Source organism: Mus pahari, chromosome X (genome assembly GCF_900095145.1).
Source record: "Mus pahari chromosome X, PAHARI_EIJ_v1.1, whole genome shotgun sequence".
Taxonomy (NCBI): domain Eukaryota; kingdom Metazoa; phylum Chordata; class Mammalia; order Rodentia; family Muridae; genus Mus; species Mus pahari.
Window position 1 is genome coordinate 140,695,217 of NC_034613.1, and position 16,637 is coordinate 140,711,853.

Below are 16,637 nucleotides of genomic sequence, written 5' to 3' on the forward strand. Positions count from 1 at the left end.
CTCAGCCTGCTCTCTTATAGAACCCAAGACTACCAGCCCAGAGATGGTCCCACCCACAAGGGGCCTCTCCTCCTTGATCACTAATTGAGGAAATGCCCCACAGCTGGATCTCATGGGGGCATTTCCCCAACTAAAGCTCCTTTCTCTGTGATAACTCCAGCTGTGTCAAGTTGACACAAAGCTAGCCAGTACACTATCTAATATTCATTGCATTTTAAAACATCTTGGTTCAATTTTTCCTAAAATATAGCATGTGCCTTTACCTTACAGAAGACACTGTTGAATATAATCTGATTCTCTGCATGTCTCTTTATCAAAAGAATGAGTTATCTCATGATGACTGTTGGTCTCTTCCTGATAGGCCCACTATAAATGGCATCCTTTTGTCTTTATTAATCACCACCTGATGACTACAATCAGTGGCCTGATTTTAAAAACCCATCCTCCCTATTCTGGTTCCAAGCCTGGTAAGTGGGTAATAGCATTTGCAGAGATGCTGTTCCACATACATTTCCCAAAAAAGGATTCCCTGATTTTTTTTTTTAAAAAAAGAGTTTGGTAAACAGATCTCCAGGTGGCTTTACAATAGAACCTGCCTGTTGATATACACTGTAAACTTCCAAGGCTGACTTAGTCTATCCCATACGAATGGGATATGAAGACATACTTCCCAACCATGTTTGAGCATAGTCTCCCTCAGGGCTTCTTTTTGGAGGGGAGCACTTGCTAATTCCTAGACAGACCATTTTTTCGTTTGGTTTTAGCTTTGTTGTTTGTTTCCATGTTGTTGAGAAGTTACAGCTCAATGAACCCACTTAGAAAACCACTGACCTAGATAAATCAAATAAGTGTGTTAAATTAATGGCACTATTTGAGGTACAATTCTACACTAAGGCAGATTCTAAAGGGTCAGTGGGTGGCTAGCAGTAATTCCTGTGTGTCAGCTTCTTCTTGCTACAAGAAAACTTTCCTGGCTAACTTCCAAGTCTGTAATTGTGTTCCAGATGGTAATATTTGCTGGGAGTTTGGCAAAGACAAGAGGCTGTGCTACATGAGGCCTCGCAGTCAGAATCAAATGAACATGCCACACCAGACACCTTTACCTGCTTATCCTCACTGTCCATTCTTTTGAAGGAATTTTTCTCTGTGGTTAAGTATGGAATCTGAACCTTCGGTCCATGCAGCTCAGCTGGGTTCCCAAACCTTATCTCACCATCACTCTTCGACATCACAAAGCGAGGCAGAGGCAGTTCTTTAAAAGCAGAAGTAGAAAAGCTTAAGTGAGGCTTTATCTTAAAACTGCAAAATGTGGAGCTCAATGCCCAAAATAAATCAATTTAAGGGAAAATTCCAGAGCACTAAATATAGTTTAAATTTTAGTTCAGGCACAATGGAGAGTTCTATAATAATGTCACAAGAAAGAAATGTAATGCTTAACCAAGGTATTCCAGCATAACATTTTTCCATGCTGCTAGAATCATCACAGAAAAAATTCAGGTTTGGGACTAGCTCCCATTTGATCCTGAGGGGGGAAAAAGATGTGAAATTTTATCAAAACAAGAGGCAACGTGATAGCTTAAATACACCAGATGCAGTGTTAGGGGACTGCAAATACCGACCCATTTATCTTCACAGCAATTCTTCAAGATAAACTAGCATTAGGAACTCCCTTTACAGCTGTAGAAACTGATGTGAAGAAGCTACATAATGTCCCCCAGGACTACACAACTCATCTCTGGGCAAGATGCAGTTTGAACCCAAGCAAGCTGGTTCTTGCCAGTGACCTATATTAATGACCCCCATTCCTGGGGTAAACTTACTGGGTTAAATAGCTTCGCACTCAATATAATTCTTTTGAATTTTCACACTCAATCTCTGTTTGCCTGTTGATAAGAAAGTATTATGCAGTCAGAGCAATTATTCTAACATTTTGCCATTCTAAAGTCAAAACCACTGGCCACTCACAGTGCAAAAATGGTCTGCCTGGTATATTTACTTATCTTTCAAATTCTGACAAACTATTCTGAAAATGAAAATTATTCTTTGGCATGCTTCTAGTTCTCAGCACAGCAAGTCACACACAAACATGTGACACAAAGATCCACACAAATAAGGATGATGTTGTGTATTAAGCATAATGATTTGCATCTGTAGCCATTGTTTAGGATAATTCCCAGTGTGCCTATGCACTTCTGTCATCCCTCCACTCCAAAAACACAGCTGTGCTCCCAATGATGGATGCTGTGCTAAAGCCAGGAAACATCTTAGCAACAGCAAGTATGCTACTCCCCAGGCAAAGAAGGCCCTACTATCCACATATTTATTTTTAGTTGCTATGTCCACATTTGGTTCAAAGAGGTAGGCAATTATGACAAATCCCTGTGTGATCAATCAGCTAAGGACCCAGGAGACATAAATAGATAAATCAACTTGAAAACTTAAATCAAGACCCCTCTCTAAAGAAAGATGGTCACCATTTTTAATGTTTGAATATTTCCCAACCATGGGCAGCTCTCCAGCACTGAAGGCAGAAATGGATTTCAAAAGGGAAAAGGTAAAAAGAAACTCCAGAGTCTTGGTGAGTCACACAGAAGCCGATTCTGTGGCTCTGTTCACAGAAATAGCTCTTTCAGATGGGTCTCACAAATGGATCTAAAATACAGGACAAGAGTATACAAAATACTTTCTACTCTGGACCATGAAACTTCTGTCTATTTCAAATATTTCTTCAAGCAACAAACAAACAAACAAACAAAAAACCCAAGATGCTTGGTATCTATAAGCTCCCTGGCCAATGCATTCGGTCTGGTGAACAATGTATTGCAAATATAGCATTCCAAACATCAACAGCTGTACCAGGACTCCATGATACCCTTAAGGACACTGTCACTTCCCACGTTCTCCCACTTTGGCTCTGGCATTTCTCCAGAATCATTTGCCTAGGAAACAAGCTTTCTCCTCCAGATGGCCAGCAGACAGTGAAAGACACAATATGGCTGAATTCTTCCTGGACTTTCTTCAGTCCTGGGATTTTAAACAACTGTCACTTAGCAGAACTGTAACCATATATCTTATCCTTGGCAACTCATGACAGTATCATCTCACTGAGGCTGCTACAAGCTTTTAAGAAGGTAAAACTTCATATCTTTGGTCTGAATATTTTTTGTCATCTGTACACTGAATTTGATAGTGAAGCTTTATAGAAAATTAATTAGTAAGCATGTACTAAACAGTGCTATACAGTGATGTATGCCAAGTGATCACAGAAGGTCGGTTTTTACTCGTTGCTTGGACTCTTATATCCCACCTTAATTAAATTAACACATGACAGACAAGGTAGGAGGAGCATGAGCTCTTAACTGCCATCTTCCAAGTCCCCTAGATATTTTTATTCAATGACCAAAGGCACTTTCTCTGCAAGTATGGGGACCTGAGCAAAAAGGGAAACAAGGACAACTCCAAAGCCTCAGTGACTCACACAGAAGCCAATCCTGTGACTGTTCTCAGAAAGTTGTCTTTCAGCTCAGTCTGCAAAATGGATGCAAAAACACAGACAAGAGCATACAAAACATTCTACTGTGGTCCAGCCATGAAAAGATAACTCTACTTCAAGTATCTCTTCAGGAAAAGAAAAAAGGCAAAAGATGCTTGGTATCTATAAGCTCCCTGGCCAATGCATTCGGTCTGGGGAACAATGGAATGCAAGTGCAGCATAACAAACATTAACAGCTATACAGGACTTCACCAAACCCTTAAGGACACTGTCACTTCACACATTCTCACACTTTGGCTATGGCATTTCTCCAGAATCATTTCAAATTCCCAGAAGCTATGTACAAACTTGAGCATGGCTGTGTGTGCCTGTAACTCCAGCACTGTGGAAGGAGATGGGAATATCCCAATAAGTTGCTGGCCAGCAAGTGCAGCTCAAAGAGCAAACATTCTCCAATTCAATAAAAGACCCTATCTCCAAACAGCAAAGTGGACAGCAGTAGATAATGACTGATGGCATGGACCTCTACACACATGTACAGGTGTGCACACACAGACACATGCATGCAACACACATACAGAGGGAGGGAGGGAGAAAAATCACAAAAAAGGAAAAAGTCAAAGTGAAATAAGTTGGTCACAAAACCCAAATACTATATGATTCCACCTACATCAAGAGTAGTAAAACTCAAACAAGTAGAAGCTTGTAGAGTGGTTACCAGAGATAAGGAATGTCAGGGAAATGGGTAGTTGTTTAATCAGATTTTCCATTGTATAATGGGAGGTAGAAAATTTCTAGGAACTGCATGTACAACAAAATAAATAGACTTAACACTACTAGATTTTGGGGCTGGAGAAATGGCTCAGCAGTTAAGATCACCGACTGCTCTTCCAGAGGACCTGAGTTCAATTCCCAGCAACCACATGGTGGCTCACAACCATCTATAATGGGCATCCAATGCCTTCTTCTGGCATGTCTGAAGACAGAGACACTGTACTCATAAATAAAATAAGTAATTCTAAAAAGAACACTACTAAATTTCAAACATAAAATGGTTAAGAGGGGAAAATTGTGTGCCATATGAATTTTATAACAAGAATTTTTAATTTTAGATGAATATATAAAAATGTCAAATTAATTATTTTAACCCCGTATCATTATTTCAACATATGACATAAAATGGTGAAGGAAGCTGAAAAGCCCAGAGACATAAGCACTCTGCCTAGCATGCTCAAATCCCTGGCTTTGATTCCAAGTGCAGCCAAAACATGTTTATAGTTAAATCAATGGAATAGTTGATATTTGCTTTTAGTGAAAACTCTTCAAACTCTTACTTCATACCTCAATGCTTATCATATTTTAAGTGTTCAGGAGACACACATGGCTCTTGGCCACCATACTGGAATGAATAAGCCACAAGGAAAATGGGTCACTGTGGTCAGAAATCTGCATCTTAATAAGAACTATTATAATGTTAAATGCGAGCAAGTGAGTGAGTTTTCCTCAAATAATACAAAGGGTATTTTGTATGTAGTTATACTTTATACAGATCATTAGAATGCACCATTTGAAGAGTTTTGACTTGCATGTTTGTGTGTGAGACAGGAAAGGGAGGGAGAACCAACATATAAATTAAAATACCAAATTTTCTTTCATGTCCCATTACTCCTTTTCCCCATTGTCAGTGTGTAGTTTCCCGGTAAGATCCAGAGCTATTACTAGATAAAAGATGAGTCAAAGATAGGCCAGCAAGATGACTCAGCATGTAAAGATGCTTGTCATCAAGTGTGACAACCTGAGTTTGATCTCTGGGCCCCATGTGGTAGAAGAAAAGAACCAACTTCCCAAAGTTGTCCTCTGACATCTACACATATACTGTAACATGTATACACAAGCACACACACACAACACATGCACAAGCACATGCATGCACATCAACACACACACACACACACCTAAATGTAATTTTGTGGGTTTTTTTAAGATAAAAAATTCTACGAGAGAGTTCTGTAACAAGCATAAATAAACAAAGGTGAAAAGTACTACTCAGGGCTGGAGAGTTGGCTCAGGGATTAAGGGCACTGACTGTTCTTCCAGAAGAGGTCCTGAGTTCAATTTCCCGCAACCACATAAAGCTCACAACCATCTGTAATGGGATCTGATGCCCTCTTCTGGTGTGTCTGAAGACAGCAACCGTGTACTCACATACATAAAATAAATAAATAATTCTAAGAGAGAGAGAGGGAGGGAGAGGGAGAGGGAGAGGGAGAGAGAGAGAGAGAGAGAGAGAGAGAGAGAGAGAGAGAGAGAGAGAGAGAGAGAAGTACTGCTCATAAGGTTGGACATGACCTTGAAGAGGGAGGAGGCAACAGAAAAGCTGAGTCCATGGGTGGGTGTGGAGAGAAGGCATGCCTAGAAAACACAACTGGTCACCCATACAGTTGGGGATCACTATGCACAGGGGCATTTCTTCAGAGCTGCTCTAGATCCCCATAGGAAGGCTGAGCGGGGGAGAAGGTATGAAGGAAGATACTAAAAGAGCCACTGAATGTTAAAAAGAAAAAGAACTGAGGCTTTAGGCAAAGCATTAGGCAAAAGGGCTCAATTGACTTTGGCTTAAAGGGAAATCCCAACAGAGTAATTAGTATTCAAATGTCCTTCCTTAATCTCTGCTTAAGGAAGGAATTGCAAACACAGCAGGCTCACTTGGCTCCTTCCTTACCCCCTGGGATTCTCACCCCACCCCACCCCATCCTATCCACCCACCCTAAGGAGTTGTCTTTTCTACAAAGTACTTGTCCCACCCAAAAGATTCTCTTCTAGCCTTCAAAGATAAAGTCTGCCAAATAAGCAGTGCACAGCATCTCCCCCTCCCCTCCAGCCCTCTGCTTCTGTTTTTCTTGGATCCAATAATTCTTGTTTGAAGAGAGAAAAAACCCAGTGAATCAAGAATCACTGCTCCAAAATCTTTCCACCTCACTCAGGATCTAAAGGCCAGGGAGGCAGCAGGATTAGAAAGCCCATCACGCCTAAAACGGCTTGATCCTCATCTTGCAGGCAACTTTCTCAGTGCTGGTACTTCCTTGCATATTAGACTGGACAGTTTGTTACTGTGGAGCAAGGGACCTTGTTCTATACAGTGTAGGACATTTAGTACCATCCCTAGCCTCTGCCCACTAGATGACTATAGCATCCTCTCCTGTCTTAGAACAAACAAAAATGTTGGTCTACACTGGCTGAAATCTCCTGAAGGTACAAAGTCCCCTAGGTTGAGAATGGCCATTTTCCAGCCAGGAACCACAACAGTAAGATGGTTTGCCTAAGGATCTTTACACTGGTATGTTTGAAATTATAACATGGCTCACAAATTTTGTGATTTCATAGAACAGTAAATATTTCTACCATCTTACCAAGGACCAACATAAAGTTGCCACATTTTGACTTTGCCGAGAATTTTAAGCCTAGGTGTCATTTGGGAGGCTGAAGCACCATGGGCTCAAGGCCATTCTGGGCCACAGAGTGAGAAGCAGCCTCAAAAACAATGAAGTGTTTTACCCCAAACCATAACTCATTAAAAGGATGCCTAACAACTGTATTCGTGCTATAAATAACTCATCTTTCCTACTCAGTTCTCTCTCTTTCAATTGCAAATTGTGCCAAACTACCAACAGAGTAGGAGCCATTTTGGAGAAACACAGTCCTGAAGATAACAGGAACCATACCATTGCACTAGCAAAGCTCAGAGATCCCAAGGGGACTATAGAAAAGAAATCAAGTTAGGCCTTGGGGCCACCCCCCTGAGTTGGATCCCTGTTTGGGCCTGTCACTGCACCTCCTTTCCCTCAGTTTCTTCTCCATTTCTGTTCCTGCAGTTCTTGCAGACAGGAACAATTCTGGGTCAGAGTTACCTGGAGAAGAGTAGGAAAACCCATTGCTTTATTTCCTATACCCTAAGTGAAGTCAAAACCCTTCTTTCCATTAAGCGTGGAGGCAGCCAACTCCTATGGCATCATTTTATGTCATTACAGTTGTAAACATGTTCATTACTGCTCTGCAGCTGTAACAGCTGTTTCAACCACTGCAAGAACTTTTATTTAATGCATTTAATAAAGAAGAATCACAGAAGAGAGAGAGAGAGAGAGAGAGAGAGAGAGAGAGAGAGAGAGAGAGAGAGAGAGAGAGAGAGAGAGGGATATGGGTGGGAAACGCTACAGGGACGGGAAAAGGGGAACATGATCAGATATTGGAGGGAACAGGACTGAAGCCCTGAAGGTCAGAAGAAAAAATTAAAACAGGCAACATCAGGAAGTAGATGGTAGAGGGGGAGTCCTCTAGAATGTACCAGAGAGCTGAGAGACGAGAGACTCTCAGACTCAAGAGAGGGACCTTAGATGAAATGCCCTACAGTGGGGATAGGGAACTTGTAAAGTCCACCTCCAGTAGAAAGTGAAGAGATGGGTTTGCCATCCCATAGTCAAAAACTCTGACCCAGAATTGTTCCTGTCTGCAAGAACTGAAGGAACAAAAGTGGAGAAGAGACTGAGGGAAAGGAGGTTCAGTGACAGGCCCAAATTGGGATCCAACTCAGGGGGTGGCACCAAGGCCTGACACTATTACTTAAACTATGATGTGCTTACAAACAGGGGCCTAACATGACTGCCCAACAAGCAGCTGGAAGAGTCAGATGCAGATACTTACACCCAGCCAATGGACAGAAGCTGGGGACCCCTGTGGTTGAATTAGGGAAAAGCTGGAAGAAGATGAGGAGGAGGGTGACCCTATAGGAAGGCCAGCAGTTTCAACTAACCTGGACCCCTGAGATCTCTCAGACCCTGAGCCACTAACCAGGCAGCACACACCAGCTGATATGAGGCCCTCAACATATATACAGCAAAGGACTGCCAGGACTGGACTCAGTCAGAGAAGATGCACCTAAACCTCGAGAGACTTGGGGCCCCAGGGAGTGGGGAGGTCTGGTGGAGTAGAGGAGGGAGGTGGGGCATCCTCTTAGAGACAGGGGGAGAGGTGTGGGATGTGGAACAGTCAGATGGTGGACCGGAAGGAGGATAAAGTCTGAACTGTAAAAAAAAAAGAAAAAAAATAAAGAATAAATTAGAAAATGTTTTTTTAAAAAGAAGCATGTATATTGCTATAGACATGTTAATAGGTTTCCTTTATAATTTTATTCCTTTGGACATATTTGAAACATTGTTCTGGCCTGGAGTGAAGTACAGTAGAAAAGTATATGCTTAATATGGCCAGGGCCCTGGGTTTGATTCCAGGACCCTAAAATAAAAATAAATTTGTGGTGGCGCACGCCTTTAATCCCAGCACTTGGGAGGCAGAGGCAGGNGGATTTCTGAGTTCGAGGCCAGCCTGGTCTACAGAGTGAGTTCCAGGACAGCCAGGGCTACACAGAGAAACCCTGTCTCAAAAAAAATAAAAAATAAATAAATTAAGCCCAAGAAGGATTTGCCAAAATGGTTTGTGGCACCCACAAAAAAGTTAAGAATCCTACCCTGCATCGTGTCTAACCCTCCCTTAGTGCGCACACATGTTCAGTCTCTAGAAAGGAAAGACAGAAGGAATTCTTTATGTTCCATAAATCGCACTCCTACTTCCCTGGCAAACTGTTCAGTTATCCTTTTAATTTTAGTTGCCACCAGGGTGAGGCTACAGAAATGCTTAGTATCAACATAAGGGAGGCATTAACCATTAGGGTCATGTAAATGCATATTTAGCACTTAAACAATACTGATATGTGTTTCCTTAAATGGTGTGCCCTGTATGCCACTATCATGAAATATATATTCATACCATATGCCAAGTTCTTGGAAATGTTTCACATGACTTTCATGAGAAGTTACTTTCAACTTTAGTTCCATGTAAGAATCACCAACGGAACTCCCAAAAGTCCCACTACCCTGGATGGATCCCGGGCTAATTAAATAAAAACTTGACATCTTTTCACTTTGTACTTAAAGCACTCCAGGTGATTCTCAAGAGATGGGTGACAAGCAGACTAGAAGGACTTCTGCACAATTTCCTTGAGCACTTCCAGGGAATCTGAATTCTGACTGATTTAGTTTAGAGTGACAAATGATTAAAATGTCTTCCCCATGTGTCACCACCTAGATCTTCTGAATGCCAAGAAGGCAAGGGACAGAGCTCAGTGGTGGGACCCTTGTCTCACATGCACGAGATGCCCTGGGTTTCATCCCAGCATGAGAAAGGAACCCAAAAAATAAAAAGCAGAAGAGAACTCTTGAGAAGATAAATTCATTCTGCCAAAATCTGGGTAAGCCCTAAGCCATCGGAACAGCTAATTCAGGAATAGAGATTTAAAAGAGGAACAGACAGGAGTGGAGGAGAGAGAAGGACAGCCAGGTCCATGTCACTCTTTCATTAGTCCATCCTAATCCCTAACAGAGCCTTACATGATATTACTGGCACCTCAAGTAGAAATTAAATGGGATGTTATTATTTTGCCACAGTCTGGAGAATTCCTGCCCCAATGTCATCTTGCTAAAGAATAAGATCTACCTTAACTGCCAGATGAAAGACTCTAATCCCAGGTCATTATGAATTTTTTTCCCATCTGAAAAAGAAAACAGCAGCTGAAGCTACCCGGTGAGTTACCTTACATTATTTAACATTGAAGGTAAGAGGAAGCTGGGAGAAATTCCACAAAAGCTGAGAGAACACACCTCAGACACACCAAAAAGATTCACACAGATAAGAAATGTGTTGCAGACAATGAGACATATAAATGTAAGCTACTCACCACATTTAATACTCTCTGTTCTCACAGGGAGGCCAGCCTGTGCTGCAGCAATCAGTTTCAGGGCAACATAAAACTGTGTTGGGCCAAAATAACCGACCCGCTTTGCACCACACAGTTCTGTGATCTGAAACAGACAAAAAGAAAAAGGATACTGAAAAGCCCATTTCATAACAGGAAAAATGAGGCAAAGCTACATGATGAAACCTTGACATTTTCACAGTATAATTAACCAAAAAGTACCCCCAGGAGCCTAGATGTATGCAATGGTCAAGTGGTTTTTCCCTCTAGTTTACAGAGAGGGTTTTTTATTGAAATTGTTAATGTCTGCCTACTCACTATGTTTCAGAACTGATTATTCCTCCTCTTTTGAAGACAAAAATAAAGATGACAAACACTGGCTGTTCCTCTTCTCATAAAAGAGAATGGATGACTTTTCAAGGTTCGAATGTATGAAGTCTGAAAGATCACTGGAGTGAAGCGAGAACAGATTAGTCATTACCACTGCTCAGGTATTATCCTGGCTTGCCAAAATTGAATGGTAACTGGTCAAGACCTAGGAATGAGACTCAGTGGGAGCACACTTACCTACCATGCACAAAGCCCTACATTTAACCCCAGTACCACAAAATAACATTAACAAGTCAAAGTCACTTCTTAGTAAATTATATTTCAAGTGCCCATTGCAGAGAAACAAAAAAGCACTATGTACTAAATACTTAATAGTACAATAACTGATGGTCCCATTCTGCCCCCTATAATGAGAGTATCTTCCTTCACACCTAGACTGAACTCAACTATTTCTCTTCTACAGATCCTTCCTAAACTCTTGGGTAGAATAGTTTATTTTCCCCAGTGCATTCTGAAAGCACATTATTCAAATGACTAAAAATACTCATCTCATGATACATTGTCTTGGAGGTATTTAAAAGGAGAAAGGAAGAGAAAATGAGCATGTAGAGAAATGAGGCACATGTGGGGAAATGAGGCAGAACCAAGAGTTAATCATTGTTGAAGCCAGGTTTGTGATGGTTGATTCAAATTTCTGTACTGTCCGCTCTACTCTCGTTCTCTCTTTCACTCTGCTTCCCATTAACATGTATTCTCTTCAAGATCAGGGACATTTTTACCTCCCAACACAAAAAGTAGCCACCCAAGATACAATCAATTCTCAATCATAGTGAATGAAATCTACACTCAAAATAAAATGGAGGTGAGTTTCATAATCTGTCCACTACTATGAATATGTAAGTTACACATGTTAAGTTATACATGAGGCTGTACATGGAAAACATGACCTAGAGCGCCCATGTAGCTGCAGCATCAAGAAAGTTATCTTACAGGATAACTCCACTTATAAAAAACTACAGTCCTTGGTAGGTAAACAAATGAACTCTATTTCATAAAGTGAACAATTACATTTTAGAAAGTATTAATAAAGGGGGTCACCACAATGTTTCAGCAGGCAGGGACACTGCCAGAAAACCTGACCACCTCAGTTTTATTCCCAGAATCTATATGAAGAAAGGAGAGAACCAACCCCTATAGGCATACATGCATCCATGCTATGTGTATCCACATATGAGAGGAATAAAAAAAATGTAATAAAACACTTTCTTAAAAATAGGAATTTACTATCAAATTGACTTAGAGCTACTTCTTTACTGTAGCTACTATTTCGATGTATAAAGTGTTTTACAACAGGTAACTGAAATTGCTGGTAAAACTCATCATGGCACTTTAAGACTCACTGTATCTGACATCAGAAAACCACCTTATTTTCATTTGGTTCTATATTTTGATGTATACTGTTAGAATCACTGCACTTTATCCAAAATAGGATAGACACATATACACACAGTCAGGTCTTAGGCCACGTCTTGCTCTTTGTACACCAAACCTCCTAGACATACCAAGACCTTTCTGAAATACACAAGCTTCAAAGGAGAGAAAAGAGTTATAAACCTTTGGAGTTAACTATGGAGTGGAGCCTCCTCAGCCTGAGATTTTGCAATCCAAAAGATAGGCTGGTTTTAGAAGGGGTTTGCTGTGTGGTTTTGTTGGGTTTGTTCATTAAGATTCAAAGTACTTCCCGATTAAATTCTCCATGGAAAAGTTCTAAGGTGTGGATAGAAATATTTTAATGATATCTAAAGTTAAGAAAGTGGTATATCCAGCTACTCGATTAGCAGGAGGTATTTCATAAGCGACCTCCTTCGCCTCTCTTCTTGAGCTTACTCCAAACACACAACACACTCTGCTGGGTCTGTCTTCGATTACATACTGTGCAGATTTCCAGTATAGAATGCAAACCTTTGGACTAGGGTTTGTTTTCTCAGGTGGAAAGCAAGACATGGCAAAAAGGAATGGATAGAATCAACTTCCTTACAACTTACAGATGCACACTAAACTGGATGTTGGATACAAATAAGAACATTTGACTGGCCATTTGGGAGGAATACGGACACAGTTCCAGAAGGAGTTGGAAGGCCACTAAAATTGCTTCCCTCCTACCTTTTTCTGTAAGATTAAGTGACTGTGTGTAACCAGTCCCTATGAATTCCAGTTTGGCTGAAATAATACTTTCTTTCCTAGCTGAAAGACAATAAATTTTTAGAGTAGTTCAAAGGTTTGACTATGCTTCTCTCTTTCAAGTATTTTTAAAGGCCTCCACAGAATGGTCTAAATAGGGGCTAGAAGAATTCTCTAAGAAACTCTCCCCTCTCTCCCCTGCCCTCTCCCCTTCCTTTCCCCCTGCAGCTGCTAAGTTCAGTCTCTGCTCTTACCTTACCAGGCTCACATCCTGCTCTAGACTGTGTATCTTTATCTGCCAGCCTCAGCATTCCCTCCACAGTTCCAAAGTGCTTCCCAGGCTCCTCGTGTAAACTCCTTCCTGTAAAACTCAGTCCTGCGTATGGCTTTTGAGGCCCTTCTATCTGATCCAAACCATCCTTCCAACAACTCCCACCCTGATGTAAAGTAAGGCTCTAAGCACACCAGACACCAATCTGTTTCTCAATACCCATTCAGGAGTCCCCTACATAGAAGCCAATTGTGTCTTTGTTTCTTTGCCAGCCAGGCTTGTTCTTCAAGCTACCCAATGACAGATGATAACTCTGAAGCCTTATGCAATTCCATGACACTATGTTAGACTTTTCATTGCTGTGACAAAATACCTGACACAAACACCTTAAGTGGGGAAGGCTTTCTTTCACTCAGCTTCAGTGATTTCAGTCCATTATGGACAGTATATCAGGGCAAGAGGTCTATCAGGAGGCAAAACAGCTCACTTCTCAGCAAGGAAGAAGCAAAAGAAGGAAACACACTATTGGGACTGTTAATCATTTCCATTCCAGCCTATCCCATATTGTGTTACATGTCCCCAGTGTGCAGCATAAGTCAACGGTATGGTCTTATCATAGCTGTTCCCTAGGAATCCTACTTCATGATGTTTGCTGTACACTTTTCTACTCAATGAATATCTACTGGTTAGTTTATACAGCCTGCAGAAATAGAGCAGTTTTCTCTCGTGTTGTAATTACCTTTATGAGCAGCTGCTTAAATAAATTATTAGCTTTAGCTATATCATACCATATAGCCAAGAGTTCCTACAAGAATACAAGAGATTTTGAACTGCTCTGTTCCCCACTTATTCGGCTAAGAGAGTACTGGTTCAAACCTAACTGTTCATCCTTCTTCATCCTAGCCCTGAGAATCAGAATAGAGTATCACACTGAGGTCTTGCCACTCTAGAGATCTTTTTTCTTGTGATCAGCATACCCTAGTGGATGTCAACTGGAACACTCAGTAGCAACATGGAAAAGAATTTGAAGGACATGCTCATAGGTTTTATTTCAGCCTCTTAGGAAACAAATGAAGAGGCGAATCAATTGTATTCTGGCTTTCCCTTTCCCATTCATTTATGCTTTGTAATGTCACTTCAATAAGTCACTCAAGCAAAGATGGACTCCTATATCATTTTGCTCAATATATCAAACTGTAATATAAGCCTGTGATGGTTTGTATATGCTTGGCTATGAGAGTGGCACTATCAGAAGTGTGACCCTGTTGGAGTAGGTGTGTCACTGTGGGTGTGGGCTTTAAGACCCTCATCCTAACTACCTAGAAGCCAGTATTTTGCTAGCAGCCTTCAGATAAAGATGTAGAACTCTCAGCTCAGCCTGTATGTACCATGCCTGCCTAGATGCTGTCACGCTCCCACCTTGATGATAGTCTACTAAACCTCTGAACCTGTAAGCAACCCCAATTAAATGTTGTTCTTATAAGAGTTGCCTTGATCATGGTGTCTGTTCTCAGCAGTAAAACCCTAAGACAGAAGTTGGTACCAGGAGTGGGGTGTTGCTGTGACAGGCTTGACCATGCTTTTGTTTGGAAGAATGTGAATTTCGGGACTTTGGATTTGGAAAGAGGTAGAATGTTTTAAATGGGGCTTAATGGGCCATCCAAGTAGGAATATGGAAGATTTTGTTGCTAAGAGTAATTTGAATTGTGCAGACCTGACCCAAGTGGTGTCAGTGGAAATTTTCAATATATGGCCTAGAGACTGTTTTGTTGTATTTTGGTGGAGAATGTGGCTACTTTTTGCTCTTGTCTGAAGAGTCTGCCTGAGGCTAAAGTGAAGAGACTCAGATTAAATGCACTGGCAAAGGAAGTCTCCGAAACACCTGTTTTCTGGTTAAGTCTCATGAACAGCATTTTAAACAAGCATAGTAAGCTGAGAAAGGAAAAATATAAAATATAATGTCTGAGTATTAAAGGGGCACCAGGAAGTTAAATGGAGCCTAATCCTGTGTTCTAGGAGATAGCAGATTAAGGGAGTGGGACCTTGGGGCAAGATCCTACCCAGCCAAGTTTAGATCCAGGCATGGTGGAACACACCTCTAATCCCAGGAGACAAACATGCAGATCTCTGAGTTCAAAGTCAGTCTACAGAGCAAGTTCCAGGACAGCTAAGCTTAGGCTGTGAAGGAGTTGGAAAACAGAAAGGTGGTGACACTGTAATATAACAACAGGGCCAAGTTCCAGCCCCAGGAAGCAGCAGAACTCAGCATCTTTGGCCATTTGGCTCTGGCTTTATAGTCAAGAGGAGAAGGAGAGTACTAGGACAATTGATGCTGGTTAGCTGGAACTAAGAAATTAGTGGTGATTAGGAGACCAGCATCATTGAGGTCACATCTTCTGGGAAGTGTTTTCTGAGAGCACAAAGCCAAAGATAGCCAAGGTTGTATCTTGTGCTGTAGCTGGACTTGGTAACGTGTAAGAGTCACCCAGATGGTACTGGTTTTGAAAGCATGAAGGGGTCATGAATAGCAGCTAAAGCTTGGCACTGTGAGAGGCCATGAAAGGCCATTGGTGAAGGTGCAGCTTCAGTTGCAGTTAACGGCACAGGACTGAAGGGGTCATGCAAAGGATTTGATGGCACCATTTGATGATATTGGACTAGACTGATGGCACATTTCTTGGCACCATGAAGAGAGCCTATGGGAAGCTATTGGTGAAGCCTAGTTGCAGCAGAAGACTCCAGCATATTTGAGATGCCAGTTCCTTGCAAGGGATGATCACCAAGAACAGCAGCAGCAGTGGAATGGATCAACCTGAGCTTACAGTGATACTGAGGGCAGAGCTGGAGAAGTGATGCCAGCCCTTTGGAAGAGCCCAGAAGATCATGTGTGGACATTTAAACAAGAAGCTGTAACACTGAAGTTGCCTTGGAGATCCCAAGATGTTTAAGATGTCAGAGCCGTGGGTTATCTGCTGAAGAAAACTGATAACAGGGAGTAGAACCAGCCCAGGAGAAATCAGCCATGGAGATGCAGAGATTGGAGTTTGCCCAGTTGGTTTCTTATCTTGCTTTGGGAATTACAATTAAATAATTGGATGAATCTCAGAAGAGACTTTGAACTTTGGACTTTTAACATTGTTGAGAATGCTATAGACTATAGGGACTTTGGAAGTTGGACTAAATGTATTTTTTTAATCATGCTATGTTTAGGTATGGCCCTCATAGACTCATATGTTTGAACAAGCCTATGGGGGCCAGGGAGTGGAATGTGATGGTTTATATATGCTCAGCCAAGGGAGCGGCACTATCAGAAGGTGTGGCCCTGTTGAAGTAGGTGTGCCACTTATCCTAGCTGCGTGGAAGTGAGTCTTCCACTACCAGCCTTCAGATGAAAATGTAGAACTCTCAGCTCTGCCTGCACGATGCCTGCCTGGTTGTTGCCATGTTCCCATCTTGATGATAATGGTCTGAACCTCTGAAACCTGTAAGCAGCCCCAATTAAATGCTGTTCTTATGAGAGTTGCTTTGGATACAATTCAGACCATATTAAGCCCAAGAAG

At 41.5% G+C, this 16,637-nt stretch overlaps 1 protein-coding gene across 7 annotated transcripts in view; it reads right to left on the minus strand.

Moving 5' to 3' along the window:
• Reps2 (RALBP1 associated Eps domain containing 2) overlaps positions 1–16,637 on the minus strand; it is a 218,286-nt gene that overhangs the window by 139,373 nt on the left and 62,276 nt on the right. For all 7 annotated transcript variants that reach the window (XM_029534081.1, XM_021187406.1, XM_029534083.1 and 4 more), the window contains exons 2-3: positions 10,278–10,401; positions 1,104–1,252 (exon numbers count right to left, since the gene is read on the minus strand). In XM_029534081.1, coding sequence (XP_029389941.1) covers positions 1,104–1,252; positions 10,278–10,401 — 273 coding nt within the window. The remainder of the gene's footprint in view (positions 1–1,103; positions 1,253–10,277; positions 10,402–16,637) is intronic.